Source organism: Aphelocoma coerulescens (genome assembly GCF_041296385.1).
Source record: "Aphelocoma coerulescens isolate FSJ_1873_10779 chromosome Z unlocalized genomic scaffold, UR_Acoe_1.0 ChrZ, whole genome shotgun sequence".
In the NCBI taxonomy this organism is placed as follows: domain Eukaryota; kingdom Metazoa; phylum Chordata; class Aves; order Passeriformes; family Corvidae; genus Aphelocoma; species Aphelocoma coerulescens.
The window spans coordinates 2,462,913-2,480,911 of record NW_027184085.1 but is presented as its reverse complement, the minus strand read 5'-3'; the positions used below and the strand labels follow the sequence as shown (position 1 = coordinate 2,480,911).

General features: G+C 39.4%; 1 protein-coding gene across 6 annotated transcripts in view; it reads right to left on the bottom strand.

Moving 5' to 3' along the window:
- Positions 1-1,817: 1,817 nt before the first annotated feature.
- SMAD2 (SMAD family member 2) overlaps positions 1,818-17,999 on the bottom strand; it is a 50,487-nt gene continuing 34,305 nt past the window's right edge. For 2 of the 6 annotated variants that reach the window (XM_069001017.1, XM_069001020.1), the window contains 9 exons: positions 17,583-17,776; positions 16,956-17,090; positions 13,361-13,435; positions 12,381-12,443; positions 11,749-11,802; positions 10,461-10,673; positions 8,569-8,706; positions 8,268-8,412; positions 1,818-3,815 (listed from right to left, as the gene is read on the bottom strand). In XM_069001017.1, coding sequence (XP_068857118.1) covers positions 3,692-3,815; positions 8,268-8,412; positions 8,569-8,706; positions 10,461-10,673; positions 11,749-11,802; positions 12,381-12,443; positions 13,361-13,435; positions 16,956-17,090; positions 17,583-17,776 — 1,141 coding nt within the window. In that variant the 3' untranslated portion in view covers positions 1,818-3,691. The remainder of the gene's footprint in view (positions 3,816-8,267; positions 8,413-8,568; positions 8,707-10,460; positions 10,674-11,748; positions 11,803-12,380; positions 12,444-13,360; positions 13,436-16,955; positions 17,091-17,582; positions 17,777-17,999) is intronic. The other 4 variants (XM_069001018.1, XM_069001019.1, XM_069001022.1 and 1 more) reach the window with 3 other exon arrangements.

The window sequence follows — 17,999 nt, the reverse complement described above, 5'->3', positions numbered from 1 at the left end:
CTTGGTGAAGTATAGTAGTTGTGATTTCTAGCTGTGTGTTAATTAGTTTAAACCTATTATTCCTAAACATCTTAGCTGACTACTTTGATAGCTCCAGAGAACCTTTCAAGGGAGATATTTATATTTACTTTATGCACTTACAACAGGCCCCTCAGCCAACAGCCTATGCTACCAGACAGCCAAATTCAGATTTTACCTCTCCCTGTCGATTTTACAGGGAGTCTGAAGTTAAATTATTTACTCTCCTTGCCTGCAATTGGTCTCAAGGAGGTTAAGTTCTGGTTAAACACAATATTCTGAATAAAAACAGGAGAAACCACAGCTGCCAAGGTGTTCTGGATTTGTGTAGCACTGCCTGGAAGTCAAAGGATCCCACACAAAATCATGACGTACAAGACAATTCCTGTTGCAGGGAGCTTGCCACCTAGACAGGAACCATGCGCAACAGGAAGGTAGATGACTCTACTATCAATTCTCACAGTTTAAAGCTGCAAAAGTCTAGGCATTTGACATTGTTATCAAAGCCTCAGCCCTGAGACAACTTATAAACGAAATCAGGTTTTTCTTTGGAGGAAGAGCTCAGAAAAGTCAACTCTGTGCCTCCAAGCTGACAAAAGGCAACTCAAAAATAATTTTTAGGCTTAGATGTTTACATCGACTACCTGGTGTTTGGTTACTTGGCTTTGGCAATAATATGAAAATCAAGCTCAGGCAGGGCTAGTGACAAGAGATCAGGACCCGGGCTCACGGAATTAAAGTCAATGCAACCCAGAGTTTGTACAGTTTTTCCAGCTCTGATACAGGTAAGGAGCTGGCTACCCATACTTTAGTGAAAGCATCTCCACTCAAGTACTCCCTCCTTGCTATGTGTTACATTCTAGAAAATAGCCTCACTGAAAAAAATAATTCACTTTTTATTTATATTTTGGACATCAGTACTTTGGCAGAACCGGAGAGGGAGGAAGTCACATTCCTGAGGTACAACGGGCATTCTGCATTAAGATGCTGGGGTCATCTGCATGATTTTGAAGAAGAGCAGAACAGCACTGGGTAAGTCAGAAAGGCAGTGATTAAGAAACGGGTAGGTTAAAGTTAGTAAAGAACTGCCAAAGGCATTTAAATGGAACACAGACAAGCAAACATTACAAATACAGCTAAGTTCCTTTGTGCTTCTAATCTGTGGCTGGCAGCAATGGCAGAACATTTCAGTGGCATGAGCAGAAGTCAAAAACAGTGACTTCATCACAGACCAGAATGGTCCTGCACACAGGCAGTACCACAGGCAATGTCTGCAGGGTCCTGGCACTCTCCTTGGAAGTGCCCACCACAAGAGGAGGCAGAGTCAAGATTACTACAATGTTCAAGGCAAAGCAACTAACACTGCCACAGTGCTAGGCAGATTCAGAAATCCACAGCAAGGAGACCAGAGAATTAGGCCACCCAACTGATTCAAGCTGCAACCTGCTCAAAAATGTGAGTCTGACCCAGACAACTTGCTCTTATCTGTCTCAAAGGTGAAAGTAAACACCGGAGATAGTAGGATGCAATTTGATTGTGGCAGGGAAAAGCAACTGCTTTAATAAACTCCATCAGGAGTAGGAGTCTGCACCACCAAACACACACAGACCCAGAACCTCCACAACAGCTGCATGGAAAGTGGTATTAATATCTAAACTCTACCTTTCCACCCACCACATGCAGGACACTTGTGTCATTTATCTGGGTGGGTTAGGGTAACTTCTAACCTTCAACAAAAAAAATACAGACAGCAATTAATTAATTTAAAAAAAACCAAACAACAAAAAACCAAACAGCCATTGTGAGAATTAAAACTTTTATTAGTGTATTCACATATTAGGCAAATGCAACACGCATGAAGCTTATCTCTTAGGTTCACAAGTTCTACCAATACATTAGTCTACTGGTAAAACTAGCACAAACTGGTAACTGCTTCGCCAATTTTTGAAAGGTGTCTGGCCCACTTTTTCAAGGCTTGATTTTTGGTATTGCTTCTATGCCCTAGTCATTATGGCATAAAAATATCCATCACTATCATCAATTCAGTCAAGTGATTAAAAGCTGTAACACTGGCCACATTTTTGTTCTCAAAGCTAAGTTATCACTAGCTGTACTTACGAAGTACAGAACTAGTGTAATTGATGAAACAATAGAAAAAAACAGACAAAGGCAATCCTGCTACTGCCACAATAACAAAAGAATGACAGACAGCTAGATCACAAGATTGTTAGTAAGATGTGTATTTTTCAAGTCAGAATAACCCTTCTATACAGTTTCCCAACCCAGCCCCAACCCAGACTTATTTGTAGAATATATTTCAGAATATTTTTAATATGGTGCAGCTGTAGTGTCCAAGGGTTCACAATAACATGCACTGTCATGAAGAACCTGGAAGTCCTCCTTTGCTGGTCATACCTCAGCAACCACTATCCTAGAGGTTTTGCAGAAGCAACTACTTTTAATAACAAGGCCCATTATGACATAATGAATGCATATGATCTGGTGTGTAAGTAAACTATAGAAGCGACTCAGATAAGAAATTTAAATTCTGTTACTGAAATATGTTAAGAAGCTGCATCTATTTAAAACCTAAACAAAAAGAGTCTAGCTTACCCCAGGAAATGATTTCTCAAGGTATATGGCTCCAAAAACTAAACCCCATTATTTTTAGTGACATATGAAAAAAATGAAAAAAAATACAGATAGGAAGGGGTAAGACTTATTCAATGAAAAAAATACAGAGGTAAGGTTTAAGCCAATAACCTTGTGCACTTAATCAAATATCCAAAGCCATGGTAAATTCCCATTCCATGAGAAAAACCACTCATTTCAATGATTCAAGGTACAAAAAAAGTCCCAAATTACAGCACTGCCAGCAATACTGCTGGCAACAGATGCATCAACTCAGATGGGTATCAAAAAGTAACTGCTAGTGTGATGGATACTCAGAATTTTTAATATGAATTCACTTTAGGCCCCATTAAGTATATAAAGTGTCTTAAGCCTTCACAGATGAATCTCAAGACGTTTCTTTCCCTTCCAATGGAGGGACTTTCTTTTTTGTTAAGAACGCAGCAAAAAATTAAGCTTTTCTATAAGGAAAGTCTTTTTATGATTAGGACAACTTGAAAACTTGCTTATATAAAAAAAATATAAAAGAATAAGGGAGCAAAGTCTTGGAATTTTATGGGATACTTGCCCCAATCAAAAAACCAAAATGACTATTAATGGGAACTAAAATGTAGAACAGCACAATACCATGATATTTGAGATCGTGATACATTATCTGTATATATACTTAGCTATTCATGTTATTGATAACCATTAGGACACTCAATTATATACCCAATAAAAAACACCATTAAAGAGTCTTTAGAACTGTCCCTTCTTTCTGAAGAAGGCTTTTCTATACACTAAATTTTCATCTAGTATCAGAGTATAGGAAACAGAATCCACAAGGTGCTTTAACTGATGAGACCTCAAGTGCTGTTTTTTCTTTTTTTTTTCTTTTCTTTTTTTTTTCCATTTTCTTTTTTTTTTTTTCTTTTTAAAAAACCTTTTTAGATAGTAAACAGTTCATGGGGACCACACACAAATACTACGACAGACGAGCTGTTATATTAAGTCTGTTGACTGGACTCGATTTTTAGCCCACTGGTGACAGAGGAGAGTTTTAGGACATGCTGGAGCAGCGAACTGAAGGGGAGCCCATCTGAGTCAATACTTTGTCCAGCCACTGTAGAGGCCCGTTCAGGTGAAGCTCAATCCAGCAAGGAGTGCTTGTTACTGTCTGCCGCCTAGAAAACAAAGAATAGGGAAAAGTCACTGTACTGGGTTGGTGTGGCCAGGTTTTGGCAGTTGCAGGGGTGGCTTCTGTGAGAAGCTGCCAGAAGCTTCCTCCATGTCTGGCAGAGTCCATCCTTGGCAGCTGCAAAGATGGACGTGCTGCTGGTCAAGTCTGGGCCAGTTAGGAATGGTGATGCCTCTGGGACACCAATTTAAGAAGAAAATAAAGTTGTTGCTTGGTTGTAATTGTGGCCAGAGAAGAGAGGGGTGAGAACATGTGAGAGGAACATCTCTGCAGACACCAAGGTCAGGCCAAGAGGAGGGGCAGGAGCTGGTCCAGGTGCCAGAGCTGAGATTCCCCTGCAGCCCCTGGTGCAGCCCATGGTGAGGCAGCTGTGCCCCTGAGGCCATGGAGGGCACCAGGATGCAGAGATGCACCTGCAGCCCCTGGAGGAGCCCATGCCAGAGCAGGGGGATGCCTGAGAGGAGGCTGTGACCCAGAGGGAAGCCCATGCTGGAGCAGCCTGTCCTTTGGACAGCAGGCTGCACCCTTTGGAACAGTGACCCACGCTGCAGAAGTTCATGGTGAATTGTTGCCCATGGGACAGATTCACACCAGAGAAGTTCATGTGAAACTGTCCCCCATGGCAGGGACCTCAAGCTGGAGCAGGAGAAGGATTCCAACTCCTCCCTAAGCAGTGGCAGGAACAACATGTGAGGAACTGACCATGACATCCATTCCTACCTCCCTTCACAGCTGGGGGAGGAGGAAGAGCTGGCAAGGAGGGGAAGGTGCTTAAAGTCTTATTTTACTTCTCATTATCTTGCTCTGATTATGTTAGCAATAAATTCATTCAATAACTCTGATTCAAGTCTGTTTTTCCCACGATGATATTTGGTGAGGGATCTCTCACGGTCCTTATCTCAACTCACGACCATTCCGCTACATTTTCTCTCCCCTGTCCAGCTGTGGAAGGGAGTGAGAGAGCTGCTTTGGTGGCTGCCTGGAATCCAGCCAGAGTCAACCCACTACAGCCAAAAAGCAGGTTCAGCTGCCACAAATTCTGCATCATATGAATAAATACATTTCAGAGAAAAAACAGAGATATAAAAAACTGCAACCATTATTATAACTGTTACTAAACTTTTTCCAGAAAAAAAAAAAAAAGCCTCAAAACTCCAAAGCACTTCACATATGTAAGACACATCAATAATTACATGTTTGTCCATAATACATCAAGAGAATATTCCACTCTGGAGAATAGTAACAGCAGTATTTCCTTCAAGTGCCACACCAAGCACCTTACTTCTAAAAGGAAATTCAGAAGTGAAGGTTGTCCAACCAATGCAGTGTTCATACCACAAACAACTGTGTGCAGCTGTATCTCAACCTTCCAAGAGTCTGCATGCGTAACTGGATTTGAATTTTACAGACAGCTACTGAGAAATACAGAATAAAAACCCTTGGCTCTGCATTGTCAGGTGGCCAAATAGCACAATGCTATGGTGATCATAAGGTCTGGCTTTTTGGGGCAAATGACATGATAAATGTATAAGAAAATTGGTAGATATTGTCAGAAACACTGTATCAAAACACAGTGTGTGGTTATACTCTGCTAACTGATGGTATCGCAAAAGAACACCAAACTTTATCTCTGATTTCCTGTAATCTTACACTTCTGTATGTGTTTTGTACTGTAACATCCTCACACAAACAACTGAAGCAGAAATTGTGTTTCTCTTGTCTTCTATACTAACTTGCCCATAATTTTCCACAATAGAAGCCCTTAATTAAACACCATATAGCAACTTCCAGTAAAGCTGAAGGACTGACAACCATGAAAGCTTCATTCTCTCTCCCATGTTCCTTTGTTTCAGAGACCTGTTATTCAAACATCCTCCTTCTCATCTCCAAAGTAAAGAAATCAGTATTGGACATACTCTGACTGAGAAATCCTGTTATTTCACTGCACCCACTCCAGGCATGGGAGTTTTCCCTAACTAGATTGGCAAGACTGTTGTTGCTAAGCCAGTTTTTCCTTGTAATTCCAGCTATCCCAAGATTCAAAGGCAGCAGATTAGTCAGACACAAATCCAGCTCCTTCATTTTTACTGTCGGCACTGAAGTCCTTTGCTTTAAGAAAAGCTGTTTATATAAACAGAGGAACTGAAAAGGCAGAAAGATTAAGACAGTGAAGATTGATTTCAAAAGTTTCACATTTTCTAGGAGAAGACAGCAGCTGGGGCCTGTGCTCTTTCAGCACTCTACAAAACAGTTATCTTAGCCCCAAATGCCTATGCCAGAACAAAGTGATACAACAGAGAAACAAATCTAAACCACAGGAAATATAATTCCATTTACTCTTGAATTCTCTCCCAAAAAAGGAAGTTCATTATTCCACCACTGTAAACTCCCCTACAATGTATTTCACAACAACTTCCTCAAAATTTTACAACTGGTTCTGTTCAACAACCCTGGCTTTGCACTAGGCTGGTAAAAATTGATTAAATACTGACAGTCACTAAGCAACCATCTAAAAGCTAAAAACTCAGCTTCTTCAGCGCACAGATTTCCAGTTCAAAGATCACTAATTACCTCTACTGAACTTTCTCTAAAACTATCTAAACTGGATAGTTCCTGCACTAACATGAACACTTCTGAACTTCTAAACTTCTACCATCCCCAATTTGGGCCAACATGTGACACAGCAAAAAGCTTTGTAAGGTATTTTGTCTACCAAGCCTATAAAATGTATTACCTTCCCATACCTGCACATTTATGCACATATGCCTAAAGTGCAAGCAATGCTTTGCCTTTGCCCAAGCCTGTTCTATGAGAAACACTTTTTCACATAATAACGAAGCACGGAGGTTTTAACAAGAGTGATGGGGTTTACAGTGTTCTTTTGTCCATTTTGACAAGTACGTTAATTTAAATTCAAGGTTGAGTTTGCTGGAGCTACCTCTTCTTGCTCTAATCTCAACTGCAGCATATTTACAAGCTTTGTGTATCAGTAATTTATTAGCATCATGAAAAAGAGAGGTGCAAAGGAACTAGTTCAGTATTACTCAGCATCCAGTTTTTGTGCTATTTTGCACTTTTTCAATCCTATGGTCTACAGTTTATAGACCAACCAACAACATTCTCCCCACTCAGAAGTAACTTTAACAAAAGCCTCCCCACAGTTTTAAACCAGCACTTACACTCTGTTCACTTCAAGATGCCTCTATATAATCTGCCTGATTAAGCCTTTCTTCTGCTCAGATTTGAATGTTGTATTTAATTATGCCTAAGTGTATACATGCTCCTTCAGAGCCAAATCCAATAGCTCTTTAAACCTGAGCCAGATTTTTTTGTGTACCTCTTCCTAACAAAGAGGTACCAATTTATTCCATTACTCAAATTTCTCATTTCATCTCATTAGACTATTACAAAGTTGGCTTCATTTAGCTGAGAAACCTCCCCCACATACTGACACTGCTATTTACATGTATGTATTTCAAGAGCAGATAAAGGAATCAACCCAAGTGGAGCCTACATGCCATTATTCAACTTCAGAAATTATATGGCATAAAAAAATCATTATGTATTGCATTAGGGTACTGACAGGTCAGACTTCATTCTTTCAGAGGACAGTTTCTAGAGAGGTTTAAGAGATTTGTTTAAAACCACAGTTCTAGCTCTCCAAAATAATGAAATCTTTAAAACTGCTCAGTTAGAAGTCAATTCCTTTTCTTCCTGAATTTCCATACTACATTAAAAACAGGCACTGTCTTCAACTACAGCTTTTTATTTGTGCTAATAGAGAATACAATTGGAATCTATTCAAAAGCAGATAGAGTGCTATTTTTTCCACTCAAAGAACTGTTTTTAGAAGTTTTACTACATAAACACAGTCATCTTACTCCTGCAAAGCTTTTTCCACTACAAGTTCCAAAATACTTGCCATCCCTTAGATGCATGCTCTCCAGCTATTTCATTCTGCAACAGGCACTGCAAGTCTCTCAGTTGGATACCACCGACCCCATCCTGCATCACAACCTAAGGAACTCATGCTACATGCAGAACAGGACAGATACCAGAATGACTGCAGGTCTAACAAACAGCAAATAATCTCACAGCACAAACTGTGAAACTTCAAGATGTTGTCATGGATTTCACCACAACATGCAAGACAGCAGGACTGAGCAAGGGAACGGAACTTTGACAACATTCCTTGCTCAACAGTTGGCTTCAATGCAACACTAAAATCAGTTTATGGACTTTGTAACTTAGCAGTTCCATGGCTGAGGGAGACAAAAAAGGAAAATATGGGTTCAATTTGCAGACAGCATATCCACAATAGCAGCAAGAAGTGTGTAAGTATTCTGTATGGCTTTTAAGCCAGACAGAAGTGGTATACTAGTGAAAAAACAAAAATTACTAACTGTAAATTTAAGAACAAAGGGTTTTCTTTTCTTACCTGTATTCAGCCCCCCATCCTTTAACAAAGCTCATTCTTATGGTACACATTCTAGTAAGCTGATAAACTGCTTCAAAGCCCTGATTCACAGATTGAGCCAGAAGAGCAGCAAATTCTTGGTTATTAAAGATTTTTAGATTGCATCCTATGAAGAGTCAAAAAGGTACAGTTAGTGAATACACTTGTGTTTGCTACACAGAAGACTGAATCAATGAAGAAATTACAAAAAAGGAACGCAAATGTCCTTCAGTGAATAACTCCACTGGGTACTTTCACACGAGACTTTTGGTAGGCTGCTAACCTGGTGGAATTTTGCACACAGTTGCAGGATGCCAGCCGTATCTTTGATTACAGTTGGGGCTCTGAACGAAGATCGCGCTATCACTCAGGCACTCGGCAAAAACTTCTCCGCCAATGTAATACAGACGCACTCCCCTGCCTGTAGCAAAATCCAAAGGAACTCTACTTATGATATGACACTAGCAGATTAGGGAAAAAGGGAGTTTATTTTTCAGAGAAGGCCAAGGTTTTTCTTTACAACAAAAACAGAAATCAATTATCTACAGGACCTCACTGCTGTGCTGACAGCTGTAGCAGGAGCAGAACACAATTAAGTTGCACTTTTCTCCCATGAATGCACAATATATGAAGGAGAAGCAGAATTATTTTTGGTCAAAAGTGAAAGAGAATTTTCCAGCCAAATAATGGCTTGTAATGAAATCCAAGCTCAGAAGCAGTGTTCATTAAAACAGAATTAAAACTTGTGCTAATATTAAAGCATTGTATGTGAAGCAGCACAGGCCACTATGGTCAAAAGAGAAAACACAAGATCACCACTGCAATACTCTCTGCTTACATGCACCCACAGTTTCACAACCTACTGCATACTCCCCCGTACAAAACCAGTATGATTTCATTTAGCCCTATTACAAAAAAAAAACCAAACCTGAGAAAAAAAAACCCCAGTTGTCCACTTTTAAATTGTTATTTTGTTCTGTCCCTCTGAGTGGAAAAAAATCTGCGTGGTTTATTTCTAGCAGAAAGTAAATAATGTGCAATTGATCTCCCAGAGAGAACTATTTATAATTAACAGACCCTTTATAGCCCATAGTTTCCATTTGCCTTTTTTGTTAAAACAATTTTTCAAACAAAATGTGAGCTCCTCTATCAAAGAGTGAGGGCTCATGAGATTTTTGCTTTTCATCATCATTGATCATTTTGACCAGTCAGCACAGGCACAGCCTGCGTTTCTGCACATGTAAAATTTTATTAGACGAGCATTTGGATTTGGCAGTTGGATTTGGCATAAAAGGTATCAGTTCTACTGAAGAGGTTGAAATTTTACTGAAAGTAAAAACAACAACAACAACAAAATCTCGTAAATGTTGCTAATGAAAGTATCCAGAAAAAAAAAAAAGAATGAAGGTAGTTTACTGAAGAACCCAAAGTCAAGACACTGAGTTGTGGAAAACAACATTCTTGACTAACTATTACAAAGAAAATCTTAATCATGTCAAAACAATGTGCTCTCAACAACAGTTTTTTCTCAATAGCCGCTTTTCCCATTTCAGAAAAGAATTCAGAATTTCATCCTGTCAGTGTCCATTCTGCATTTTATAAACTACAATAAACTAAGCAACATGTTAATATTTTGTAATTAAAGCTTAAATTTCAATTCTGAATATAAATGCTGCCCAGGGCGGAGCAGCACATTGAGGAGCCTGGGACCCAAGAATCTGCCCCCCAGGATGCTTTGGTGCACCATCATTTTCCAGAAGGCAAGAACAGCAACATGAGCAACAGGAATGCCATACAACAGTGGCTTCCTCCTGTGTTGCTCTCAGCATGACAGCTGTGTGACTGCTGCTGCCACCAGCTTAGGGGCTACTGAGTGAGGAAAGGCAGCTCCTTTCAGCTCCAGACATCACTACATCTCTTCCCAATTCAAACTGGCTTCAGTGGCAGAGGATGCTACATTTCTCCCTAATTTCAGAAGCAGTGACTCTGTGTCTTTCCACTTCTGTTCTCAGCCAGAGAGACCAAACTATCCTTGACAAGCCCTGAGATACAATATAAGGCTGATGGCTGGCTGCACAAGGGTGAAAGGAACCCAACACACATCCTACCTGGATCACTCCAGATAATTTAACCAACAAAATGAAATTAAATAGTTAAAAGATCAGAGATCTTTACCTATATGTCGCCTTGTCATTTCCACTGTAGCATTTCTGTTTACATTGGAAAGCAGACCTAGACAAAATCGCTCTGAATTTGATGGATCTGTAAAGCCATCTACAGTCAGGGAAGGCTGAGACGCATGGAAGGTTTCTCCCACTCTTTGATTCAATTCATAATATGCTATTGAACACCAAAACGCAGGCTCCGAGTAAGTAACTGGTTGCAAGTCTAAAAAAAAATTTTAAAAACCAAGCTTAACACAGATTTTGAGGCTGAATGTAGATCGATCTACCCTGCTATTTGTCTCTCCCAGAAATGAAAGCAGTAGTCTCCTCAAACTACTTAAACTATATTTTGCTTGCTGTCCTTTTTACCTACTCCAGTAAACAGAATGGAATTCAATCTTCCACACAAGGGAAGGAGGAGGGGAAGAAGGGGTGATCTAATCTGACCACAGCTCATTTAGTTCAGTACTTGCATTTTGCTCGGCAAAATGATTAAGCTAATGGTGCTCTGAGCATCAGACGTTGAGACATTCCTGTTGCCTTTTCTATAGCTTGCAAACATTCTGGCAGCATTAAAGAAAAGATTAAACTATCAAACACTGAACAACAAAAAGGAAAAAAAAATATGAAAATCACGTTCTTTTGTATTACACTATCTCTTTGATAAAGGTAGTTCTGAGATACTTCATTGTCCCCTGCTAGAGTGCAGTATCTTCCCAGTGTATCTCCAGTCTTTTCTTCACTGCTTCCCCTTTTTACCTACCCTAATTACTTACTCAGTGTTCTGAACAGCATTTTCCTGTCACATCCTGTCACCATTCCTTAAACAAACCCATGGCAATCTGATCTTCCTGAGGCACTTACACAGACACACAGCAATGGCACCGGATCAAAGCAGGTGGGCTACTAATGTGGGAGCAACAACTGTGCTGTGGTTATAGGTGAAACAGTACATGAGAAGAGCAGCAGAGCACACACACAAGGGAGACAGCAAGTCTAGCCAGCATTATGGACAGGCAAACATCCTTTAAGCTATTCATTTTATAAATGCAATTCCTGCACACACAAAGATATCACTCTTTCTCTTTGCTAGGAGCTCAACAGGTACAGAAACACAGTAATTGTTAACAAGTGATTAACCCAGCCCCATCATACTTAACATCAGGAAGCCAACCCAACAAGTCACCTCTTAATATAGCCCTTAATTTCTTACAGTGCATTTTCACTTTTAAAGTAATTACATATATAATGAAGTGTCACCACACATAGAGAAATAATTGTAAGTATTTCCAGCTTACCCAGGCTATGATTAACTGGAGAGAGAGTACTAGGAGACAGCTCTGCCGGAGATCCTGTTGAAGCAAGACAGACAGGTTTCAGAGCAAATGGTTTTCACTATTTCAGATCAGTAGGCATAACCATTATCTAAATCAGGTTTACATTTAAGTTTTTCAGAGTAAGAAACCTCAGTTTTCTGGAATATCACACACTTACTCTGAATTAGGATTTCATTCAATTTTCCAGACCTCTGAGAACCCACCCCTCCTCATAAAGACTCAATTAACTTAGCATTGTATTTGGTAGAAATCTCACTTTGTGCACACTCTAACATTATTTATGCACTTATCCAGTGAGAAGGTAGTCTCTTCCCAAATTCAGTGAAAAAGCAGGTAAGAAAGAGGATGAGAGAAGACATATCTGTTCTCAAAGGAGAAAGTTTATCTTGAGAAAGACCTTCCAGTATCTGAAGGGAGCCTTCAAGAAAGTTGGAAAGGGACTGTTTACAAGAGTAGATGGTGACAGAACAAGAGGGAAAGGCTTCAAACTGAAAGAGGAGAAATTTAGATTAGATATTGGGAAAAAAATCTTTATGCTGAGGATGGTGAGGCCCTGGTACAGGTTTCCCAGAGAAGCTGTGGCTGCCCCATACCTGGAAGTGTCCAAGGCCAGGCTGGACAGGGCTTGGAGCAACATGGGGTAGTGCAAGGTGTCCCTGGTGGAAAGAGAGGGTCTCTAAGGTACCTTTTATCCCAAACCATTCTGTAATTTACGATTCTACGATCTCCAGAAAAGAGCAAGCTAGATTTCCTCATTTGAGGAAATAATTCTTTCCCAGAAGGAGGAATTAAAAACTCAGAAAAACATGAACCCTACAATACAATTTGCATACAAGGCAGCAAAATACAGAGAGACTTTCACAGAAACATTCCTACAGTGACTGCTGATGTCAGGCTGTTTTAATTAAGGTATTTATTGTCACATAAGTGGGAAAATATTGCAGTTCTTACAGAAACTGGTGCAGCTGATTCCAACTTGCTGAAAATGGTTGCTAACATTAGCTAACCAAGCACACTCATGTCTGCCAACACTCAGCAGGAGGTTCTTACCCAGCACATTAACTGTGCTTTGTCCAAGTCTAAGGTCAACAACATTATCTAGAAACTCTTACATACAAAGGCACAAATGCTGCTACTTTTGCCACAGAACCTTCCATGCAAGAATTAATGGCTGAAGTGGTAAGTTTGACAGGTTCTCAGAACACAGATTGTCTGTAACTTGTTTAGGCCAACAAACATTTTGCTTCAATGAACCTGTTTACTGGGGAATGGTTGAAACCAATTAGCTATTAAAATCTATTTTAAGGCTTTCTGGTGAAGTCTTAATTAGACTTGTATACTTCTGTTACGAAACAAATGTAATATACTTAATATGTCACAGAATGTTTTAAAAGCATTTCTCTGGCAAAAAGTTGTTTTGTTCATTAAAGACTGAAAGGGGTATTTTAAGCAGAAAACACCAGGTTTTACAGAGGAAAACTGTGACCATCTTTTGGGCTGAATTCATGCTCCTATGCAGAGGAATCACAGCTAGTAATCCAAAGCCTGGAAAGTAATGAAAAATAAATGTTACCTGTATCCATGCTTTGGTTCAGCTGCTGGTCACTTGTTTCTCCATCTTCACTGATATATCCTGGAGGAGGTGTTTCTATTAAAAAAAGGAAAATCCATCGATTTGTAGAATGACTGGCAAAACTTCTGTAAGATTTAACTCTTGTGCATTTTGCCATCACATCTTCATGAGCTCTGTAACACCTGAACACTGAATCAGAATGTCATTTTGCTGTCTCTTTTTCCTTCAAGTAGGACTTCAAACACATTATCTGCCTTATTGGTATGTAAAATGTATCTTCACTTGTATGTCACTCAACTGCTCAAATGTGTTATATAATTACCAGAATCCTTGTTTGCTCCATTTAAGACAAGATACTGTCACTACAATGAGTAACAATTTTGCAATTGTGATCAACAGCTTTCATATTTAGTATTTAGCAGAATTACAAATGAAAAAAACCATCCAGTGACTTCCACAAAAAATGTGAGCTGTCTTTATATAGATAACCATCAGATCAGATACCCTCCCACACCTTACTGAAGTTGTTAGATTTAAAGGTTATTTTTCAGTTCAGTCCCCAAACACGTATTTCTTCAATACCCAATAGCTGATTTGACTCATTTATAACTATATTAATTTAGAACATTGCATAAGTTCTATTACTACTACTAATACTTCTAAATTCTATTAAAACTACCATTAATTCTTTTAACTAGTTTTCTTTAAAGACAGAATTTCACAGACCAAAGTAAACTCAGTACCAACTTTGAAGTGTTCTGATACCAGAAACTGTGTCTAATTCCTCAGAAATATCTTCAAAACCCAGGAGAGTATGTATGTTCCTTTTCTCCATTCAAATATTCTTTGTAATCCAGATAACGAGTTAACCAACTGCCTTTCAGGAAATAATTTTCTTTGAACTGGGCAAATGTCTTTTCCTACATATTAAAGGCAGAACCTGCGTTTCTTTAGTGAAAGTGTTTGAAGCTAACTATCTCTACAATCGCTTTAGAATTGTCTCTGAAACTTCCAAGGATTAAACACCTTTAATTACATTATTGCCAAACAGCAGAAATTTAAAGATAAAGCCTTTTTGCTTAAGAAATAAAATAAAATTTTAACAAACATCATGTCTGAGATGTACTGCAATATCATGAGATCAGAAGGAAACTAGTGAGAGGAAACTAGATTAAGGCAGTTGATTAAATTAAAATGAACTGAGAGAATTTTATCTTTGATTCATCCTGTGTGCTAAATATAGATGTGACAAAATTCAACTGAGAATTTAAAAGGACAATTAAGGGAAATCTTCACTAGTAAGAAATATGATAACAAAAATCATACCCATTTTGAAGATTTTTACAGCATTCATTGTGATAAAAGGGACTCCACCCTTCTCCAAATCATTCACTATAGTTAAGCCCACAGCTGTGGCACAAAGTCAATACACATTTCCAGTCCAGCCCATGACTCCTGTTTCCAGCTGCTAATCTAGGCTCTCTGGCACAGATTATTTTCCATGTCTAGCCTCTGCCTGAACAGAGAAGATTTACTCCACCTAGTACTATTAATAGTTTAGGGTCAGAGGTTGAGCACCACACAGCTGGAAAGGAACACTCAGGTGGGGTACTAAAAATTTGTAATAGAGCTTGAGCGCTGCCAGAAGTGTGGACAATGCAGCTCAGCCCATCCAGAACCTGAGCTGGAACACACAGCTCCCAAAGGCCATCCTGCACCTTTCATGATCACCAAGCTCTCTTGCAGATCAAGTACTGAGACAGGACTGGGGTGCAAAGCTACCAGATGTGAGCCTGCCCTACCGCTAAAGAAAACCGTTCTCTGAAGAAGGCTGTCAAGGAAATAAGGCTTATCAGAACCCAGCCAAGCGTTCCGGATTAAGTCAGCAAGGTCAAATAAAGTAAGATACCACGATATGAGCACAAGGAGGGTGTCAGTGACAAAGAGAAGGAGGTGTGGTTACCTGTGATGCCTTCTCCTGGTCTTAAAATCAAGAGTCAAACACAGTTAGAAGGGAAAAAGGGATTTTACCTTGGTATTTATTTTAAGGATCCTTAGGTGCACTATGTCCAGGTCGAATGCACATCCCCAAAAGATTGGGTATAATGTTATAGGTGTTACTAATTAGCATACCTATAAAAATTCCCCAATGAGAGGCTTGAATGAGCCACCCCCTCCCCAAGGAGCCTTCTCCATGATAGTTCTATCTTAGTTTACAGCATGTGTTCTGGAGAGGACCTTGGGGTCTGGGGCACACTAACCCCTACCTAAAAAGCCTCTAAAGTGTTTAGTCTCTCAGCTTGACAAACAAGTCCAAGAATGTAGGCAAAAAGCACTAGGAATACAGAAGCTATAAAAAGGTATAACAGGGGTATAAAAGAAAAGGCAAAAAACCTTCATGGCATCACCTGCATAAATATGTGAAGATCATGTGAATTCCTACAATCACCCTGGGCAAACTTCCTGGAAATAACTACTTTAGCTCATTTCCATAGTACTGGATTTACAAAAGGTGGCTTTCCAGTAAGTTGCTTGCAATTGTTATCAAAACCCCTCAGTTTCAGTCAAAAAAGTACACACAAGAAAGCAACACCAACTTCTAGCACCTTAAATTGCTCTACAAAGGTGGCAACAGATGTGGCCAAAATTAAACAGAAAGGTCAAATTAATTGATTGTCTAATGCCATTTCAACTCTTGGATATATTTAAAGAAAACACAAGCAACATTCTGCTTAACACCTGTAGGTACAATTTTTACATCGCACATATTTGAGTTTTGGGGCAGTCATCTCATTCTTTCAGAGATTCCAGATGTGAATTTTCAGCTTATTTGTAACATGAATGAATGCATTAAACATTTATGAGCAAACTTCAGCTTTACTTGGTTTTACACTCCAGGCGACTTCCTGAAGAGATAGGAACAGGAAGCTGGGGCAGGAAACAAAGGTCACTGATTTTATGTTTCAATGAGGGTTAACAAGGTTTTGGGTGCAGCAGATTAGCATTGGTGCTTGTTCTGGGGTGGAAAAAGGGCCAAAGAGGGGGAGGAGAAATTCTTTAATAGTTCAATATTGTTAGGTTGTTCTTTCATACCAAAAAGACAAAACTGTATGCACACAATAGTACCAAAAAGCTAAAGCAGACCATTACTGATGTGAACTACAGATCAATTAAGTCACTGCTTTGCAACTTAAAGGTTTTCTCCACATATTACATATGATGAGATCGAGCATCAGTTAATTACTCAACCTCCAATGCACAGCATTTGGCAACCCCTGTATGTTTGTGAAAGAGGCTTAAAGCATAAGGTGAAGATCTACTTTGCACTTATTAGCATTCTGAATCTTAAATAAGCTAATGAAACCAAGTAAGCTATTGTGAAATGACAGCAATAAGGTTTCACACAGGATCACGTTCTGCAAACAACAGTGTTTAGGTATTTCCATTGGAATTAATACACAAAATCAACTAAATCTAATTTACTGGTGCGTATTTCAATTAATTTGATCACTTACAAGGATGAAATGACCATCTTTGTTCCAGTGGCACAACGTGAGAACACACTGTCTACATGCTGTGGGAGTTAAGAAAATACCTGGTATGTAATTGCTCTGTGGTTCAATCCCAGCTGGAAAGTTAGTGTTCTCAGGAATGGAATGAGTATAGTCATCCAGAGGCGGCAGCTCTGTTAGGATCTCAGTGTGGCGCGGCACAAGCACAGGAGGCAAGACTGGAAAGGCAAAATTCAAAAAACATTGGTAATCAAAATACACAATTCTGTGAGCTAAAAGGAAGAAAATAAATCTAAAACACCTAACAGTTTCCTCAGATGTTTTGGAATTTTCTGGAACTCAGCACTGCCAATACTACATTTGCACAGTTAGTTACTGGAAGAGATGGGATTCCTGGGGTGCCTTAAGTAATACTATTCCACATTAGCACATTAGCAAAGGTAAATCAACTTTTTTGTCCTATTCAGTCTGAATTGCACCTGGCCAGCTGGAAACTGCTAGCAGTCTTGGAAGTGTTTATAAACAAATCTGTAAGAATTTTTCAGTAACTTTACTATTAAAAACTTTCAGGGATATGATCTCAAAACCATATCTGTAAGAATCTTGCACTTCTATCAAGAGAGGACCTTTCTCTTATTTTTCATTTAAAACATTATGCTGAACAAGCACACACAGATGCTGCAACAGAAAGTTGGAAGCAGTCCTCCTACCTGGTGTCTCCACTCTCTGGTAGTGGTAAGGGTTTACACATACTTCATCCTTTTTAAGATTAAAAGCATATTCACAGTTTTCAATTGCCTTAAGTTCATGGTGGCTGTGAAGGTCTGGCCAGCGCCACAGGCGGCAGTAAATGACATGTGGCAATCCCTTGCGGTGAGACACCTGCAGACGGCCATCGAGAGATCTGCAGGGGAAAGATGTTGAGAAGCGTTTACAGACTGCGTGCTGCCTTGATCACCCGAGCAACAGAGCGCACACACACGGGTAGTTCATTCTCAGAATTCAGTGCATTGACTCTGCTAGTGACATTTATACTCTAGGTAAAAGGCTTCAAATGCAATGAAAATGATAGTATCAAGCAATGTCAACTTATTTTTGAGCTGTTCAAATTATTGCCAGTGAATTTA